The sequence below is a fragment of the Sorex fumeus genome, unplaced genomic scaffold (assembly GCF_029834395.1).
Source record: "Sorex fumeus unplaced genomic scaffold, SorFum_2.1 ptg000010l, whole genome shotgun sequence".
Taxonomy (NCBI): Eukaryota; Metazoa; Chordata; class Mammalia; order Eulipotyphla; family Soricidae; genus Sorex; species Sorex fumeus.
Genome location: NW_026606067.1, coordinates 1,070,862 through 1,090,982, shown reverse-complemented (window position 1 = coordinate 1,090,982; position 20,121 = coordinate 1,070,862). Strand labels below are relative to the sequence as shown.

The window sequence follows — 20,121 nt, the reverse complement described above, 5'->3', positions numbered from 1 at the left end:
CCAGTGTGTGTGTGTCTGCTGTTAAGTGGCTTATGAATGGATCTGTGCTGATGTCTAAGGGGTAGTCAAAGGGAATGGGCATTATTTGAATAGCTATTCTCTACAGAGTCTGACCAGGGGAGTACAGCTGCCTTGTGTCATGGGGGTCATCGGTTTACAGGTGAAGAAACAAGCTGAACAAAGAGGGGGAACTGATTCAAGGTGGGTCTGTCGATCCTCAGAGAGAGAAAGCCTTTCTACTCTCAAAGGGTAGCACAGAAAAGGAATCTACCTCCAGATTTGGTCCTTTGCCTTCAATATGCTGACAAGCATCATCAGGACTTCACTCCCCCATGGGGAAACGTGGGCTTCTCCCTCCCATTGTCCTCTTTCCACTCTTCCTGATATGCTTTTTCTTAGAAAAAGCACTTTGAAACTTTGGTGAGGATCCAGCTCTGTGTGGCTTATAAGAAAATGTACTAAACCTCAAACCAGCATGACTGACGTTGGCTCCGAATCGGGCTTTCAGCAAGCTGATCTGTTCCCCCTAAGGCTCAACAAGTTGAACATAAAACCAGGGGTCAGAGTGATAGTACAGTAGGACGCTTGCCTTATACAGAGCCAACCCAGGTTTGATCTCCGTCATCCCCTAAGGTTCCCAAGCCTTGCCAGGAGTGATCCCTGAGTGCAGAGCCAGGAGTAACCCCTGAGCATCACCGAGTGTGGACCAAAACCAAATCAACTGTAGCACTGTATCACTGTCCTTCCGTTGTTCATCAATTTGCTCGATCAGACACCAGTAACGTCTCCATTGTGACTTGTTGTTACTGTTTTCGGCATATTGAATACAACACGGGGAGCTTGCCAGGCTCTGCCATGTGGACGGGAAACTTACGGTAGCTTGCTGATCTCTCTGAGAGGGATGGAGGAATTGAACACAGGTCAGTTGCGTGCAAGGCAAATGCCCTACCTGCTGTGCTATCGCTCCAGCCTGAAACCAAATCAACAAACCAAAAAAAAACAACAAAAAATGACAGCCATAAAACCAACCCTCTCCACTCTTACTCCATAGTGGGGATCCCCAGAGATCTCAGGCATTGGTCATTTCTGCCCAGTTAGATGGATAGAGGAAATTGGGGGTATGGGTCATGTACTCAACTCCTTCCATCAATGGCATGGCACAGAGGAAGAAGAAGCTTGGTCAGGGACAGCTGCAGCTTCCGGAGTGAACTCTGGCTGGACCTGGGCAGGGTTTCCCTGTCTCCTCCCGGCTTCTGGGAGAAGCAAATTGAAGAATTAGCTCTTCTTGGGCTTCTAGGCAATTCCGGGCTCTTAGAGGACATAGACTACTACAAAATCTACAGTGATGTTTTCTTTCTTTTTCTTTTTTTTGTATTATTTTTAAATGAATCACCATGAGGTACAGTTACAGACTATGGCGATGCTTTCTAGCTGCTGTTTAAAGCACCATAAACCACCCTGTCAGGAAGAATCAGACCGAACAAGCTTTGTGCCAGGGGAGGGCTGTGCGCGGTGGCCAAGAATCTGCATGTTACCATCTTGTCGCAAGAGGCCAGGACATGGCCAGCACCTCCAGGCACAAAGCTCATGGATCACCCATGCCCAGACCTTCAGGGTGGATGCAGGTGGCCGTCCCTGCCAAGGAACATTTACACAGGTGGCCCAGTGCCTGGGTTCCAGGAGACCAGTGTTTCCCGACCACGACATCCTCCCTGTCTCAGGGGAGAATTTAGACATACAGATAACCCCGTTCTCAGCTCCAACGGCATGGCTTTCAATCCCTTTCATTCCTAGTGGCAGAATGATGGGCAACTTCTCTCTTTGCCTCAGTTTCTCATCTGAAGAGCGGAGATAATAATTGTTTCTCGGAGGTTTGGCAGGGGAATGGAATGAGTTAATATATGTAAATCACTGAGAACCGTGACCGTTACATCATAATGACTCTTCTGATCATCATTATTATTTCCACCGCCAATTATTCTTACCACTCTAACATTGAGCATGTTTCTGGACGGAAACAAAACCAAACCCCAAACATTAGAAAAGTGTTGAGAGAGTGAATGACTCATTTTGACTGCCAGGATGGGGGTTGGATTCATGAAGCAAGGTAGATGTGAGCGGAACTTCAAAGGAAGATGAGGATTTCAACAGCTGAAGATGTGGGAAAGGGCGTTCCAGGCTCAGGGCATGAGTGGTTTCAGTGGATACTCGAAGGGCTGAAGCTATAAAGGAGGGCTCCGTGGCACGAATGGGGTTCAGTGCAGAGTCTTGCCTTGCATGTGTGAGGCCCTAGGTTCCATTCCTGGCACCAAGCCTGGAGGATAAAAGTGGCAGATGAAGCTGAAAACATTTTTTTTTTTTTGCTTTTTGGGTCACACCGGTGATGCACAGGGGTTACTCCTGGCTCGTGCACTTAGGAATTACCCCCCGGCGGTGCTCAGGGGACCATATGGGATGTTGGGAATTGAACCCGGGTTGGCCAGGCAAATGCCCTACCCGATGTGCTCCAGCTCCTGAAAACATTTTTAAGGCCTCAGATCCTGTCAAGGAACCTGAAGCCAATTCTGAAATGATGACTTTTCCTATTTTTCAGTGGGAGAGTGACAGAATTAACTTTGCATTAAAAAATAATATTTTGCTGGGGGAGGTAGCAGAAGGGAAACTGGGGACATTGGTGGTGGGAAATCTACACTGGTGGAGGAGACAGGTGAGGAACACTGTATGACTGAAACCCAATCATGAACAACTTTGTTTAAAAAAAAAATCTTTTTTTGGCAAATGTGTAGTAGCAAAGTCTCCAGATTCAAACTTCCAAAGTTCACATCCTAGCCATGCCACTGAGTGAAGTTAAATCAGGATAAATTGCTGACACAAATAAGCCAAAACATGCATAATGGCTCCACCACAATAGAAGTTTATTTCTGGATCATGTAATAGTCCTAGGAGGGTGTTTCTTCTTGGCGGGTGGCCTGTTCTAGGTGGTGACTCGGGGACTTGTCTTCTTGGGGCCTTGCCATACTCAGAGCCTTAATGTCTTTGGCATCCAGCAAGCAGAAAAGCCCGGGAGGACAAAGACTTTTCTCTTTCAAAGACCCTGGACTAAATAGCACACATCACCGCTGCCCGGTTCCTTGGATGAATGGATGAGACGCAGCCATGTGGTCACATGTGAGGGAGGCTGGGAATCACTCTCCAAGCTCCCTAGCACTTTCTCCCCTTACACTAAGAGAGTACCAGCCAGTGGAATGTCCTGCAATGACAAGGCTGTTCCAAATCTGTATTTCTAATATTCTAGCCATTAGCTGTGTGTTGTGAAATGCTTGAGCACTTGAAGTGTAGCTAGTGAAACGAACTTAAACTTGATGTTTTATTGATTTGTGATTAAGTTTGCTCTTAAATAGTCATCCATCAATAGTCAAAAGAAAGGAGCAGGAGGACTGGGGGGGAGGGCCAAGGGGACAGCACTCTCTGCCATAGCCTTTTATTGATCTGATTATGAATGGGCAGCACACTGACCCTCTCTGGCTCACTCCTTCAACTGACAGCTAGGGACAATACCGTAGTCTTATGGCAGTGGATTAAGTGATCACTCAGAGAGAGTGCCCAGTGCCTCACTAAGCGTATCCCATACATGACCTGGAGGCTACCCAAAAGAGTGGACAGCAGTGCAGGGAGACACACCTCCAGTCCTATCTCCAATGATTGCTGTTAATCCACCAAATCCTATCGCCCTGCCCCCGGCCCAACCTGCACACTTCCTCTAACCATACTCAGAGCCTTACTGTCTGGAAGGCTCACTCTGGAAGGCCCACCAGATCCTCTCTCTCTCTGTCCTGACATCCTTCCCTGCCATTGAGACTTGGTTCGAAGGTCACTCCTCATGAAGCACTCCTGGCCTTAGCAGCTGTGTGACATCAGCCTGATCTCCCAAGTCCTGCTGCCTGGTGTGTCTCCTGGCCCTGGACTTCTTGACAGAGGCTGCTCACTTTGTCTTGTGCCTTTATCCAGACAGATATGTTTTTTGATTTTTTTTTTTTGTATTTTGGGGGCAAGGGGGTGGTGATTTGGCCAGAAGTTGCAAAAATGCACCATAATTTTTACTTTTAAGGTATTTTATTTTGGGAGCTGGAGCGATAGTACAGTGGGTAGCGTGTTTGCCTTGCACGCGGCCAACCAGAGTTCAATTCCCAGCATCCTATGTGGTCCCCTGAGCATCGCCAGGAATTGATTCCTGAATGCAGAGCCAGGAGTAACCCCTGAGCATTGCCGGGTGTGACACAAAAATCAAAATAAATACAATAAAGTGTTTTCTTTTTTCATTTCATTTAATTTTTTCTTTTTTGCAAACACCATAGTTTACAAAGTTGTTCATAATACCATTGTTACTGGCATTCAATGTTCTAACACCAATCCTACCACCAGAGTAATCTTCCGGACTCCACCATGTTCCTATTTTCCCAACCACACCTGTGCCTGCCTCCTTAGCTGGCACATAATAATTTATTGTATATTGCTTGCTACAACTAAATTGCTAATTAGAATTATAAAAAAATACTACAGTAAAAAATAATTCATGAAAGCTATTATATCTCACATTGTTAAATCCTTGTCTGTGGGTTTGCTAAGCTGTTTGTTGCTATTTTGAGCCTTCTGTGTTATGGTTTTGTTTATTGACCTTACTTAGCATTTATCTCACCTTCCCATATAATTTGGTGTTCACCTACTGGACATTTGTATTGTGGAATTTGGAGGCATTGTGCTCCAGAAACACTAAGATCTGTAAAGTGGTGCCTATGAGTTTACATGACGGTGGTTGGTGTAGGATGTGGGTGTGGCTACTGTAGCTTTTGAAAGTACAGGGGTGGGTGGGGTCGAGAGAAGCTGCCCACCCTGACACTGAGAAGACCTCAGAGTTCTCAGCCTGAAAACTGGTGTACTTGGAAATTTCATTGGATTGGTGTCTCTGAGGAAATTAGTTGAGAAGTAGTGGCCTTGGGCCTTTGGCTTAGCGGCAGCTGTAGGATGTCGGTGCAGCTGCTGGGGCTTCAGGAGGGCAGGGACTTGGCCCACCCCCCTTCTGAGGGCGTCCCAGAGTTTTCAACCTGGATATTGGTGTGCCCATAATGTTAGTGGCTTGGCTTGCCTCGCCTCTGAGATTTAGTTGTGAATCTGTAGAGCTGGGCCAATGGGTGAGTGTATATGACGAAGGCTGTGGGATGTGGGTGTGCAGATAGTATTGCTTCTTTCCCTTCTATGAATCTAACTCTTTACCAGGCAGAGTTCAGTGTGTGTTGGGGCCAGCAACAAAGCTCCCTTGCACTCAGCTGAATCCATCAAGGGCCAAGAAAGTTGTCCAGAACTTCTCCAGACAGTGAGAGTCAAGAAGCACATCTCCTGGGTCTTGGGCAGGCATCCAAGCCATCCCTCTGTGTGGATGAAGCCTAGAGAAACTCAGGCCACCTCATTGGCATGTAATTTGCAGAACTTGTTTTTGGACATTTGCACAATTTTTGATAGTTATCCCACATTTCTTTTCAAAAATAGCCTTTAGTTCACATGCCTTTTCCCATGTATCTTTTCCCACTGTCTGCTAGGCCATTCCTGGCAGAGTTCCTAACCAGAAACTGCCAAGGACGGCTGGAACCTCTCAATCTGGCTGCCTGGTCATGGCCTAATGGACTGGATAGGGTTTGCAGATAGCACAGGCCCAGGGGACGTCTAGGACCCCCAGGGTTGGGTAAGTCTAATAGTGCCCGTGCATGGCTTGTGCTTTTCTTGACATCAACCTCAAAATCTTAAGGGTGTTCTCCAAAATACCCTGCATTCTCTCAAGAGTCCATCAGTGCTCTTGGCGAATCACTTTATCTGCCTACTCATTGAGTCATTCAATATGCATTTGCTCTGTGCAATGTTATTTCGGTGTTTAGAAGGTGAAGCAAAGTTTCCTTTGTCTAGGAACTCCCATTCTGCTTGGGAAAGATATATATATACATATATAGACTGGAGCTATAGCACAGCAGGTAGGGCGTTTGCCTTGCACGTGGCCAACCCAGGTTTGATTCCTTTGTCCCTCTAGGAGATCCCGGCAAACTACCAAGATATCCCACCCCCATGGCAGAGCCTGGCAAGCTCCCCGTGGTGTATTTGATATGCCAAACACAGTAACAACAAGTCTCACAATGGAGACGTTACTGGTGGCCGCTTGAGCAAATCAATGAACAATGGGAGGACAGTGCTACAGGACAGTACTAGATAGATAGATAGATAGATAGATAGATAGATAGATAGATAGATAGACACTGGTGATATAAGGAAAGAAAAAGCAGGTATTGATGAACAACGGGACAACAGTGCTACAGTGCTAATTGTCTCTGGCTGATTACAAGTCGATTTGCTCGAGTGGGTCCAGTAACGTCTCCATTTGAGACTTTGTTGTTACTGTGTTTGGCATATCGAATACTCTCGGTAGCTTGCTGGGCTCTCCGAGAGGGGTGGAGGAATCGAACTCGGGTCGGCCATGTTGGCCGCTTGTAAGGCGAACGCCCTACCCGCTGTGCTATCGCTCCAGTGGCTTGGAACAGCACAGATTTTCTGAACCCCTGGGTTGAATGGGCCCATTTGGGGCAAAGCTTTTGGAGGAGAGGGGGCTGGCTGATGAGGCTATAATCAGCTGCAGACTACTCCAGGCCTAGAAGGTTCTAAATGACCCCTCACGCATCTGGGCTCTGATGCTAGCTTCTCTCTTCTGAAAACTGGTGTACTTGGAAATTTCATTCGATTGGTGTCTCTGAGGAAATTAGTTGAGAAGTAGTGGCCTTGGGCCTTTGGCTTAGCGGCAGCTGTAGGATGTCGGTGCAGCTGTAGGATGTCTCTTCACCTGGTCCCCGTCATTCTGGGCCCCCTCATGTTTTCTTTACCTGGTGGGGGGTAAACATCACCAAGAGAAGGCTGATCAATGAGTGTGCCTGTCATAAGGCAGTTCCATTTCAAGTCGCCATGAGCCAGAGGCCTCCTCTTGACAGGGTGAGCTGCCAAGGACCTGTGACCACTTCTGTCCCCCTCAGCTTTGCTGAGATATAATTGGCAATTACCGCAGTGTAAGTGTGAGGCATGCAACATGTTGATTTGATACACTCCCTGCTTGCCAAACAGCCGGGTCTACCTGTGGCCACTTTCCAGCTGCTGCACAGAGTGATGGCACAGTGAGTGAGGGTGTGCACTTGTGGGGCTTCTCTGATGAGGTCTTTGCTTGGGCAGAGAGCTGTATGAAGTGAGGGAGTGACCCATGACCCATGAATACTTGGAATGGTGATCAAGAGCATTGAGGGCAGGCAAATGCTCTTTTGGGGGGGGGGTCACACCCTACATTGCACAGTGGTTACTCCTGGCTCATGCACTCAGGAATTACTCCTGGTGGTGCTCAGAGGACCATATGGGATGCTGAGGATCAAACCCGGGTTGTCTGCGTGCAAGGCAAACACTCTACCCACTGTGCTATTGCTACAGCCCCGACAAATGCTCTTCCTTACATTCACAACAATCCCGCAAATGCTGAGTCTCTGGAAAAAGGGGACCCACACCCAGCTGTGCTCAAGGGGTCAAGAAGCACCAAGGATGGAACTCTGGGCCTCTCTCACACTGGACATGTGACCTGTCGGAAACTGCCCCACGGATTCTGCCCAGCTCCGTGTCAAGGCTTCTATAAAGATATTCTCTTCATATTTATGAAAAAAATCAAGTTCTCCTGGGCAGCAGGAGAGAATTCCTGAATGGACTGGGCTGAGTTCGAGGAGGAGGGGCGCCCGGTCTTGACATCATGCTGCAAAGGTGAATGATGTTGGCACCTAGGAGCAGAGAGTCCCTCTGTGCCACTCTTCTAGGACTCAGCATGGCTATACCCTATCCACAGCTCCTCCATTCCATCCCTCATGCAGGCCGTTGGGCCACTCTAGGAGTTCGGGAATGTTGGTGCATTGGGGGTGGGGGGAAGAGTCTGATTCAGTACAGCAGGGAGCTGGGGAGCTAGTACAGGGGGTAAGGAGCTTACCTGCATGTGACCAACCTGGTTCTATCCCCCAGACCACATAAGGTCCCTCCAAGGAGTGACTCCTAAGCACACAGCCAGAAATGATCCCTGAGCACTGCTGGGGGTCGTCCCCAAATCCAAAATGAAATGAAAAAAAAAAGTTTAAAAGATGGAGCATATTGTGGTAGGGGTGTTTGTTATAATTATCCGCGATCCCTAGGGGAGTTTGAATGTAATCAGGTCAAGGATGGGGGTGGGAGGTGTTTGGGGGTGCAATTATCCAGTGCATGGGCTGTCAGATGATTGTCAGGGCTCTCTGGTCACTGAGCCAGGTTCCTGCTCTACCCATGTGCTATTACGTGTGAGGAGCCCGGCATATCACACAGCCTGTTATTCTCTCTGGAGCCACAAACCCTGCCAGATCAGTCAGTAATTAAATGGCCTCTGCCTGGCCCCTGCTCTGGCATCACATAGCCCCCCAGGACAGTTGTCGGGGGCAAGGTGCCTTTAAAAGAATGAGAAGGGCCAGGAAGAGAGATGGAAGAGCTCCTATGCAGGTGTTGCAGTCTAGAGGCCTGGGTTTGATCCTCAATACCACATGGTCCCTGAGCACTGAGTTGGAAGTAGACCCTGAGTACCACCAGGTATGCCCTCCAAACTAACCGGATAAAGAAATGAAAATAGGGGCTGGAGCAATGGCACAGCGAGAAGGGCGTTTGCCTTGCACGCAACCGACCCAGGTTCGATTCCCAGCATCCCATGTGGTCCCCCGAGCACTGCCAGGAGTGATTCCTGAGTGCATGAGCCAGGAATAACCTGTGTGCATTGCCGGGTGTGACCCCAAAAGAAAAAAAAAGAAAAAGAAAGAAATGAAAATAGGGCCTTAAAGCAGTAGTACAGCAGGGAGGTTATTTGTCTTGCAAGCAGTGGACTTGAGTTCAATCTCTGGCACCCCATATGGTCCTCTGAGCATTCCAGGAGTGACTCCTGAGCACAGAGCCAGGAGTAAGCCCTGAGCATCACTGGGTGTGGACCCCAAACCAACAATAAAAAGAAATAAAATAAAAGACTGAGAAAATGGGTTGGGGTCATTCTGGGGGCTCAAGAGAACCCAGTTACCGTACCTTTCCTACTTCTTGCCCAGGCCTGAGCTGATGTGCCAGTTATAGCAACCTAGAAGCATCCATTTTTTTAGAAGAAAAACCCCAAACCCTCAACCTCCCACCAAAGCAGCCACATTTCTCTATCTAGCTAACTCCTTGGACACTGAACATCTTCAAGTCAGCTTTAAAAGATCCTCTTGAGGTGAGGATCCCCTGAGGTGTCAGGGAGAGAACTGTGGGTTGCTGGGACATGTGCCTGGCATGTGGGAGCCCTGAGTTGATCCCTGTCACCACATGGCCCTGGGTGGTTCTACAGCCAGCACTAAACTGTCTGACCCACATAGCTGGGCTGAGTATCACAGGCCTGGCCCCCAGGCCCGCTGAATACTGCTAAGAAGGATCCCTGCTTAGCCAAAGAGAAAGAGAGAGAGGGAAAGAATGTTTTTATGGAAAGCGAATCTCTCCCCTGCCATCTCTGGCAGCAAGGGAAGGGAGGGGATCCCAGCTGTGATGGAAAAACATCCCCAGAAGTCTCTGTCTGCAGCACCAGGCCAGAGGGCAGTACTGAGGTTAAGTCTCTCTTTTAGCTTGTGGCTTAGAAGACTAATGGTTCATAAACCTACCACCCCACCGGGAGCTCTGAGCATCTCCAGATGTGGCTTCTGAGCACAGAGCTAGGTGTGGCCCCTGAGCACCACTGGGCATAACCCCCAAAAGAAAAAAACTCAAGCACCCCATTCTTTTTACGGGCACCCCTGCCTTTGGGCCCTCTTCAGCTTTCAAAGTCCTTTCTAACAATAATCAAACTTGCTCTTGGTGTCTCTGACTACCCTGTTATCACCGTAAGGAGCAGAAACACAGAAGACCACCCTCAACAGAGAGAAAGCCATAAAACTGAGTCCCTCGTTGCCTAAGCAACGTATAGCCAATCCCCTTAAACACATACTCTATCCCTGGGCAGGCTTCCTGAAGGCAGGTGCCTGGATGCGGAGCTGGGGATGAGTCTTTATGTTGTTTTCTCAGTTGAATTTTTTTGGCTATGCTTTTGTCTCCCCAGAGGTGCTGGGGGCCACCAGGGTACACCCAGCAGTGTTTGGGAGGCTAAGTTTGGTACTGAGGGTCAAAGCCCAGGGTCCTGTCTCTATGTGCTCGCCAGCCCTTTGAGCTCTCACCCCTGCCCCAGTGTATAGATCTGTTACTTTGAAAAACTCTGCCTGAAGGTTGTACACATTTAAATTCCCACCCTTGGGTCATCCAAATCTTGCTTCCCCCCACGCTCACCACCTTCCCTTGCTGCCACTTTCAAGCACTTTCCGCATCCTCTCAATGCTATCTGTGATGAATGTTTATAATTTTTTTTAAAGGAAATTGCACGAAAGGGTCCTCCTGTTGTTCATCGATTTGCTTGAGCGGGCTCAGTAACGTCTCCATTTTTTGAGACTTGTTGTTACTGTGTTTGGCATATTGAATACATCACGGGGAGCTTTCCAGGCTTTGCTGTGCGGGCGAGATACTCTCGATAGCTTGCCGGGCTCTCTGAGAGGGGCGGAGGAGTCGAACTCGGGTCGGCCATGTTGGCTGCGTGCAAGACAAACGCCCTACCGCTGTGCTATCGCTCTAGTCCCCACACAAAATGGTAAAAGAAAATAAAGACCCGCAGCAGCCTTGCTCCCATGGCTGGGAGGCTTCGTTCATTTTCCTAGAAAAGGTGGCGGAGGCCAGAGATCAGCAGGGGCATCCTGTGAGAGAAGAATCCCCCAGTAACAGGAGCGGGGGGGGGGGTGGGGGGTAGGTGTTCCAAGGGGTCAACTCCCCAGTTCCAGATATCTCCAACTTTCGAGATAGTTTTTCAAGAAGAGCCTGTGGCGACTATTCTGAGGGATCGGTTCCAGGCAGCCACCGTCGAGTGTCCCCTCAATACAGGTCTGCTGCTGGGAAGGCACCCCGGGATTTGTGGAGTGGGATATGCACATTTCAAACCGACTTTCCAGGCACTGAGAGCTGGATCCAACAGACCGGAAGAGCTGTCTCTGGGGCCAACTCTGGGATTCGTCTTGCTGCGTGCAGGGGGCGGCCCTGACTGACAGCCCTGCTTTCTGTTCCAGAGATCTGAATTACAACGAGCTGCAGGAGTTCCCTGTCGCCATCCGGACCCTGGGCAGACTGCAGGAGCTGTAAGCACCCTCCTCTCCCCGGCCTCCCTCACACCTACAAACTCCAGGCCCTCCCAGTTCCCCGCCCATCTGAGCTACCAGAGGCCTCATGAACTTGCTTTAGCACATTTCTGAGGAAGGGGTTGTGTCACCAGCAAACATGAGCCTTGAGGAGCCTTCGCAGGCCGCGGGCTCGTGACCAGGAGTGAGGAGACGAACTGGATGGCAGAGTCATTCCTCAGCCCTCCTCCCCAGGGAGAGGGAATGCAGACTCTGTTTGCCCACATCCTTTCCCAGCATCCGTCAGTGCCAGCACCATGCTCACAGCTAGTCCCAAATGAAGGCAGGCACGTGACATCCCCAGGGGAGTCTTCAGGCCCATCAAAGGCACACAGGGCACAGGAAAAGCAGGGTGAGGCGGGTTCATAGTGCCAACCTCACATCGCATGGGATCAGCACGAATAACAAGGGGTCCTCAGAGCTGCATCGGCCTGAGGCCTGGCGGGGTCTGGGTGGTACTGATGGCGGAGGCGAGGAGGCATTTCAGACAGGTGAGTGTAGGGAAGACTCAGCAGGAAGTGAAATGGATGATGATGGCCACGGGAGAGGCTGACTTCCTGGAGGAGGAGCTCTCAGGAAGCCTGAGAGGTAGGGGACTAGAGTAAGGGCCCTGGAAGTTTACGAATGGAACCCCCAAACTTTCAGCAACTCAGCATTTCTGCCGGAGACCTTGTGGTACCTGCCCCTGCCAGCCCCCACACCCGGCAGAAGTTTGAAGGAGTGAGGCCTGGTGGATGTGGCTGCTCGGGGGCAGTGGGGCAGCTGGAGGGAAGTGGCCGGAGGAGACCGTTGAAATTCTGCCATCATCAACAAGCCCCACTGTCAGACTTTTCCTTCCCGCTGGGAGAGGGCAGAGATGAGCTTTGAGCAACCAGCAGGGTATAGAGGGAAGCAAGTAAGCAAAGGCACAGGGACAGAAATCATCAGGGAGAAGGGATAGAGAGCTCCAGGGTCAGCAGCCAGCAGATCCATGTCCTCTCTCTCTCTCTCTCTCTCTCACATACGCGCGTGTGTGTACGTGTGTGTGTATGTGTGTGAGAGAGAGAGAGAGAGAGAGAGAGAGAGCTCATGTCTGTCTTCATCTATGAGTCACAGAAAACTGCTTAATATCAAGACTTCTGTCTCAGAATGTCTTAATCCCTCAGAGTTTAGCCCAGTACCAGATACAAAAGAGATATTGACAATCACATCAAGAGGAAATTAACCTAGGAATGAATGAATGAGCAAACAGGCTGGGGGTCTCCTGTGGGTGTCTGCAAGTAGGTAAGGAGGGTGCCTGAGGTGTAAGAAGGGTGGAAGAAGGTGACTGAGGTGAGTCTGAGGTGTAAGGAGGGTGTCTGAGGTGAGTCCGAGGTGTAAGGAGGGTGTCTGAGGTGAATGTGAACAAGCAATGAGGGTGTCTGAGCATATAAGGAGGGTGTCTGAGGCTGTTAGCATGTAAGAAAGATGATAAGAGAAACAAGGCAACTCAGATAAGGGTGACACAGAGAGAAGCCACTGTTGAGAAAGAGAGGCTGAGACTCCCTCCTTCTCGCCAACACAGCTTTTCTGTTCAGCCCCAATTTTATTTTGAAATACTCTCCCCAGTGAGTGGAACACATGACTCCCAGCTTCCAGACCTGAGAGGTTTAGCTGCACCCACTTCCTCCTTTCCCCCAACACCATTATCATTTCTGCTCAGGCTCCTTCCAGGCCCCAACGTTGTTGAGGGAACATGTCTCCCCCCACAAGCCCTTGACTCCTGTGGGGTTTCTGTCACCAAGGACTAAGGAGACCATTCTCCCTTTGGGAGTGGAGTTCCAGCTCTTACTCCTGAGATATTCTCACAACTTTTCCCTCTGCACTTGGAAGGGAAGAGAATGAGTGTGCGACTGGATGAGGAAGAAAAGCCACAGGTTGAACTTGAACCCAGGGCATCCCCTGGTCCTCTGCCCCATTGGTTTCCCTTCCATTCTGTTGGCTGTGGGTCTCTTTGTGGGAGGAAATTCTGTCTCTCCCCCCTCCATCGTCTCTGCCAGCCCCACTGATTCCTTCTACTGTCTTCCAGGGGCTTCCATAACAACAATATCAAGGTCATCCCAGAAAAGGCCTTCATGGGGAACCCTCTTCTGCAGACCCTGTGAGTATCACTCCCACCTCACACCTTGGTGCTCTGGGAGGCAGGAGCGGGGTGCCCTCCCGGTGCTCTTTACTGATCTTCGTGCACCACGAGAAAGCAGAGCCTCCCAGGGCCAGGATGAGCTAAGTGTTCGGGCCTCTTTCTTCCAGACACTTCTATGATAACCCAATCCAGTTCGTGGGAAGGTCAGCATTCCAGTACCTGCCCAAGCTGCACACTCTGTAAGTCGAAACTGCAGGTGACCACAGTCTGTTCCTTCTCCTTTCCCTGCTCACTGCTCCCTACCGGCCCCGAGCCCAGCTCTCACCTGTAAGGCACCTTCCCACTGGAAGCCTGGTTGCCAGAGATACAAGGGGCCAAGCCCCGGATCCATATCTTACCAATGCCTTCCTTTAAGCCTCCAGTCCTGCCTTCCACATCTTGCAAAGCCAAGGCTCGACCTGGCCTCTTTTTTTTTTTTTTTTTTTTTTTTTTTTTTGCTTTTTGGGTCACGCCCGGCGATGCTCAGGGGTCACTCCTGGCTCTGCACTCAGGAATTACTCCTGGCAGTGCTCAGGGGACCATATGGGACGCTGGGATTCGAACCTGGGTTGCCTGCGTACAAGGCAAACGCCCTATCCGCTGTGCTATCGCTCCAGCCCTGACCTGGCCTCTTAGAAGTAGTTTCTCCACAAACACCTGCTGAAGAGGGAAGGAGCAAGCAAAGAATTGCTCTCCACTGGCCTTGGAGAATGCACACTGGCTGCTGTGGCACTATCTTTATCACCTTGGGTGGAAACACACCTTGGTCGCTTTTCTCCCTCTGCGCATTCCCAGTCCAAGTCTAGCTTTTTCAAAATCGCTTCTGGCCATTACTCTCAACTTCACAAGGACATGACTCACTTCTTTAATGCACAAACTTCACTTTCATGTCCATTAATACACTTTAGCTCCACCTGAATGGAAGGGGTGTTTCCTTTCTTTCTTTTCTTTCTTTTTTTTTGTTTTTTTGCTTTTTTTGAGTCACACCCAGTCAACTCAGGGGTTACTCCTGACTCTGCACTCAGGATTCACTCCTGGAAGTGCTCATGGGACCCTATGGGATGCTGGGAATCGAACCCGGTCGGCCGCGTGCAAGGCAAACGCCCTACCCACTGTGCTATCGCTCCAGCCCCAAGGGGGTGGTTTCTTAATCAACTTTATAGCTATATCCTGAGGCCCCCTGCCAAGCCACAAATTCCAGACCCTATGCTCATTCTGGACTGGTGCTGATGTCATTTTGTTGTTGCTTGGGGTCCACACTCAGCAATGCTCGGGGCTTCTTCCTGGCTCTGCATTCAGGGATCACCCTGGTGATGCTTGGGAGATCGTACGGGATGCCAAGGATTAAACCCAGGTCAGCTGCATGCAAAGCAAGCACCCTCCTCACAGTACCAGCCAGCAACACTGACATCATTTTTTATAGTGTCCATGTGGGCCCATGCTCCCATCCAGATGGAGAGGTGGGAGGATCAATGCCGCAGTCTAAAGCAGTTTCAGAGAAGCAGTGGAAGGTTCTCACAAAGCCACAGCAGATGAGAATGTCGGCAAGATCCAGCCCAGGACCTAACAGGAAAACCTTAGTAATCCTGGACTTTTCCAGAAGCAGCTAGCCTGAGACCTTTTGGACAACTGCCCCCATCTGTGGGGACCGGAGCGATAGTACAGCGGTAGGGCGTTTGCCTTGTACGCAGCCAACATGGCCGACCCGAGTTCGATTCCTCCGCCCCTCTCGGAGAGCCCGGCAAGTTACCGAGAGTATTTCGCCCACACGGCAGAGCCTGGCAAGCCACCTGTGATGTATTCAATATGCCAAACACAGTAACAACGAAGTCTCCAATGAAGACGTTACTGGGCTCGCTCGAGCAAATCGAGCCCCCATCTGTGATCTATATTTTGTAAAACTGATTGTAATATATTAGTTGCTGGGGATGATCTAGAAGTGGGTAGAGCTAAGAATGACATTTCCCAAAAAGACTGAGTTCCTGGTGGGAACCCACAAGGGGACCACATGTCCAGCTCAGGGCCCAGCTGTCATCTCTGTCTCCAGATCTCTGAATGGGGCCACAGACCTCCAGGAGTTCCCAGATCTGAAAGGCACCACCAGCCTGGAGATTCTGTGAGTGTAAATGCCCACCCTCCCCTCGTCAAATACCCCACAACCCTGCCCTGACCTCACCCAAGACCTCTGCTATCTGCCTCCCCCTTTTTTGCTGCTTGTTTCTGCCTGGTTCCAGCCTGGCCCCGAGGTCACCTGGCTCAATCCTAGGACCGTGGTTATATTCTCATGTGACAGTGCCAGCAAGTAGTTTAGGGGATCAGGGACGCTGCTCTTCCCCTCTTTACTATGCTCGGGCGGTGGAGGGGGGGACCACATCGGAGTCCCTAACCCCAAGCCCAAGGTGGGAGGGGATGAAACCTCCTCTTCTGCCTCTCTGAAGCTTGGGTCCCAAGACTTTCTCCTGCTTCTTACTCCAGCCACTAGAGTGGGGAGGGGGTTGGAGCGGGCAGACCCTGAGCTGTGTGAGAGGATGAGCAGAACCATCAAGGGACCACCCAGCGTGAGTGGAGGGTGTCAGCTGTCCTGGCCACACGTCACAGCTCACTGAGGGTGTGTCCAGGCTGCAGGGCTCTGCTCTGCCTCGACTGTCGTCCCCAGATCAGTGACATGTGGAAACTGCCATCAGGGAAGGCCTCATTCCCCAAGGATGACGCTGGTCTTGGGTCTTTACTGGAACTCTCTGTCCTTAAGCCAGGCTGTGCTCCCCCTGCCCCTGACGCCCTGGTGCCTTCCTCCTCTGCCAGCTCTTCTCCCTCCCCCAGGGCCCAGGGAGCAAGTGCCTGTGAGGGTCCCAGAGCAGAGAAGATTCAAGACCCTTTCCTGCCAAGCTAGTATTGCTAGAGACCATGAGGACCTTGGGTGGAGCCAGGCTGGGCCAGGCCTGCCATCTGCCGAGCAGAGACACTGGGCCGCGTCCCTCTGTCTGTGCCCCAGCTGCCAGGAGGCCCGGGCAAGCTCCAGGCTGGGAATTCCAGCTTCTTTTCTGTCCCCACAGCCTCACCTGCTGCCTACATGTCCCCCCCAGGTTTCTTTTGTGAACTCTGTGCACTCACATCAATATCAGACTCTGCTGAAGATGGAGGGCGGGGAGAAAGGGTGGCGGCTAGGCCTGGTGCCAATCTGTCTCTGTTCCCTCCGTAGGACCCTGACCCGCGCAGGCATCCGGCTGCTCCCACCGGGGATGTGCCAACAGCTGCCCAGACTCCGAGTTCTGTGAGTGGCTGCAAGCATTGTACCCTTGCCCCTGTGGCCCAGCAAAGGCCTCTCCACCCTCTGTCCAGCTTGGTCCCAACTCTTTCTGGAGAGTGGGCCGACTGGAGCTGCAACGAGAATCTGCCCAGTTGATGTGGCCATTTCTGCCTGCCCAGGAGAACCCCCGGGAGTCAGGAGGCGGCCCTGAGGGCGGGGTTCTGCCCCTTACCTGTGGGATAAATTCTGAAATCTCTGCGCTTCATCTCCTTATTCGCAAAACATGGAGAAAAACCTGGGCAGCTTGAACAAACATGCAAAGCTCCGAGCTTGGGTGCTAACACTCCCAAGAGCGCGGCATGGTCTGACTGCCATGTTTACCCAGGAAAATCCCTTCTGGAAATGCTGACCTGGCCCAGGGAGGCAGTTTTCCTCTCTCCCCCAACTCCAGAGGCCTCGATCTGACAGGAGCCCCCAGTTCAGGAGGGGGAGCAGGGCACTGGGAAGAGCACCAGATTCTGAAGACCAGGGCTCTAGACTAGCCTGACCACGAGCTGACTGTGCCCAGTCTCCTTGCCTCAGTTTCCTCATCCATTGGGAGGCATTGGGTGAGATGACCCCTGAAGGGCCAGCTCAGATGATCTTTGTCGGGCTATCCACAGTAACTAGAGGTGCTGCTTCCTTGGGGGTTAAGCAGCTGTGCACAGCTTCATGTCTCTCTGGAGCACTTCCGGTTTCCCAGACACCCCCCCCTCACTTCCAGTTTCCCTGGGCATAGATGGATGACCAGGGCTGCAGGGCAGTGAGTCTGCGGACACAGGTTTTGGGGGCAGGTGTTGGCAGTCACGCGAGGCAGGGCCCACACAGCTGGGCAGCCGACTGGGCAGCACAAGAGACTGCTTCTAACCCCCACCTCATGCCCACGGCACGGCCTCTCCTCCCCAGGGACCTGTCTCACAATCAAATCGAGGAGCTGCCCAGCCTGCACCGCTGTCAGAAGCTGGAGGAGATGTGAGTCTGGCAGAGAGGAGTGGGGCCCATCTGGGGTGGGAAGCAGCCAGCCCACCTGACCCTTTTCTTTCTCAAACCTGGTAGCACCCCAAGTCAGGGCTGGGAGCTCTGCCACTACCCAGGGAAGGCACCTCGGACTCGAGAACACACCCAGAGGTGACCCCTAAAGCCACCTCACATGGTTCTGTGAGGGATCATAGGACCACACGGGGCTGGGGCAGGTGAGGGAGGGAAGGTTTCAGAGGACCTCAGGTTGTGTTTCCGAGCTCACTCTCATCCCATCCCCTCCCACATGTGATATGTGTGTACACACACACATGCACACTTAATATTTGCTTCCGAAACAAAAATAATCACTTTGAAAACTCTCTACAGACAAGAGTCGGGGAGCTTGCCTTGCATGTAGCCAAACCCAACTCCATCCCTGGCACTGCTGGTGGTCCCCTGAGCACTGCCAGAGACGACTCCTGAGCACAGAGCCAGGAGCAGCCCCGAGCACCTCCCGCGGGTGACCCAACCCCCCTGAGCCCCTCTAGATCTTCCCTGGTCTCTGTTTATCTAGCACTGGTTGCCTCTAATTCTGGGCGCCCTCAAGCTTTCTATATCTGACCATCCCTATAGGGTCCAGGGCAGTGAAGGGGTTGGAGGGTCTGTCCTGTCAATCTAGATGTCGGAGGAAGGAGGGTCCTCAACAGTGCCAAGGCCCAGGGACCAGCCCCATTCAGACCACCAGTGCTCAGCCCTGCTTCTCAGCGTGACCCCTCTCTTGGGCTGTCCAAGGGCTGGGCAGGGCTGTGCTGCTGGACTAGGGTCTGAAAGACCCACGGGTAGGATTGGCTGGGCTGGGAGCCAGGCTCAGTGGGAACCCTGGAAACTGACTCCCTTTGGGGCCACAGGGATGGTTTCTGGCTTTGTCTCCTGACCCACTTACCCAAGGCAACCGGATCCCCTTGTCCCTTTAATTCTGGTGACTTCCGCAGGCCGGGCCCTTTCTTCCTGTGCCAGGAGAAGTGGGGGTGCTCTCCTTTCTTCCTCCCAGTGCACAGGGGGTGTGGAGCAGAGCCAGGCTCAGCGCCGATTGGCTCATCCACATTCTCTTCTGCTAGCGGCCTCCAGCACAACCGCATCTGGGAAATCGGAGCCGACACCTTCGGCCAGCTGAGCGCCCTGCGTGCCCTGTGAGTCACGGAAGGACCCGGGGTGGGTCTCTCCGGTCATGCTCAGGCCTCTGCACACGTGTAGATGACACAACAGATTCTCCCCATTCACAGCACACACAAGAGACTCAGCCCAACTTCGCCCCCTCCTTTCCCCATCCCCTATTCCCATGGCATCTCAAGCCACTTTCCCAGCGGGGACCCAGGGGCCATGAGTCTCCAGGGACAAGAAGCTACATCCCTGCTCTGAAGCCCTAGCCAGATGGGGATGCAGAGAGGTTCCCTGTCCCTAAAGGCTCAGGTTACTGCTCTGGGGGGCACTTGGAAGGGGAGGAAGGTAGGGTCATAAGTCACCACCCCCTCCTGTCACGTCCTCTCTGCTTCTCTGTAGTGACCTGAGCTGGAATGCCATCCGGTCCATCCACCCCGAGGCCTTCGCGACCCTGCACTCTCTGGTCAAGCTGTGAGTGTCCACTTTGGGCTCCTCCCGGGGCCGAGAGCAGCAGCGACTGGGGACTGGCAGCAGAGCCTGGACCGCCTCACAGTGGGCTCATGTGTATCTGTGACCATGCATCCCGGGCATGGGCCCAGCCCAGCAATCATCCTCAAGGTCCTTTCACGCTCTGGGGCCTGATTCCCAGAGAGCTGACCTCTGCAAGTCTGAAACTCTCATCAGCCAGTGTCAGGGGTAGCTCAGTCCTCCCCGTACAGCCTTCTCATGAGCTGAGAGTATATGTGAGCTGAACCCCTTCAAAGCACAGGAGTGGGGGGACCCAATGCCCCAGAGCTCAGCGCGGTCCCCTGATTCCCGGGGCTGTCATTCTTCAAGGCATCTTAGGTCCTCTGAATTACAAGGCAGACCAACAGAGAACATAGAGTGATAGACGCATGGTCGCAGGTCAGGTCAGACGGGGCCTCTGTGGAGCTGCCACATACCATGGTTCAGGCTGGGCACTGCTCAAGAGCTCCTACTGACTGTCACCACACTGTGTCCTAAAAGCATGTCCACTCAGAAGGGGTCTCTGGAAGCTAGAGTGATAGTACAGCAGGTAGGGTGCTTGCCTTCTTACGCGGCCAGTCTTTGCTTGATCACTGGTACCCTATATGGTCTCCTGACCCCTACCAGGAGTGATGCTTGAGCACAGAGCCAGGAGTCAGCCATAAGCACTGTGGGGTGCGACCACCATGAAGACTCCCGGGGCAGATCCAGCCCTGACCTCGGCG

The 20,121-nt window shown here is 51.9% G+C and overlaps 1 protein-coding gene across 1 annotated transcript in view; it reads left to right on the top strand.

The window, feature by feature from the left end:
• The window catches only part of LGR6 (leucine rich repeat containing G protein-coupled receptor 6), a 121,574-nt gene that overhangs the window by 89,198 nt on the left and 12,255 nt on the right, over positions 1–20,121 (top strand). Inside the window, exons 7-14 of the mRNA XM_056110523.1 lie at positions 11,235–11,303; positions 13,390–13,461; positions 13,611–13,682; positions 15,530–15,598; positions 16,682–16,753; positions 17,675–17,740; positions 18,847–18,918; positions 19,289–19,360. Coding sequence (XP_055966498.1) covers positions 11,235–11,303; positions 13,390–13,461; positions 13,611–13,682; positions 15,530–15,598; positions 16,682–16,753; positions 17,675–17,740; positions 18,847–18,918; positions 19,289–19,360 — 564 coding nt within the window. The remainder of the gene's footprint in view (positions 1–11,234; positions 11,304–13,389; positions 13,462–13,610; positions 13,683–15,529; positions 15,599–16,681; positions 16,754–17,674; positions 17,741–18,846; positions 18,919–19,288; positions 19,361–20,121) is intronic.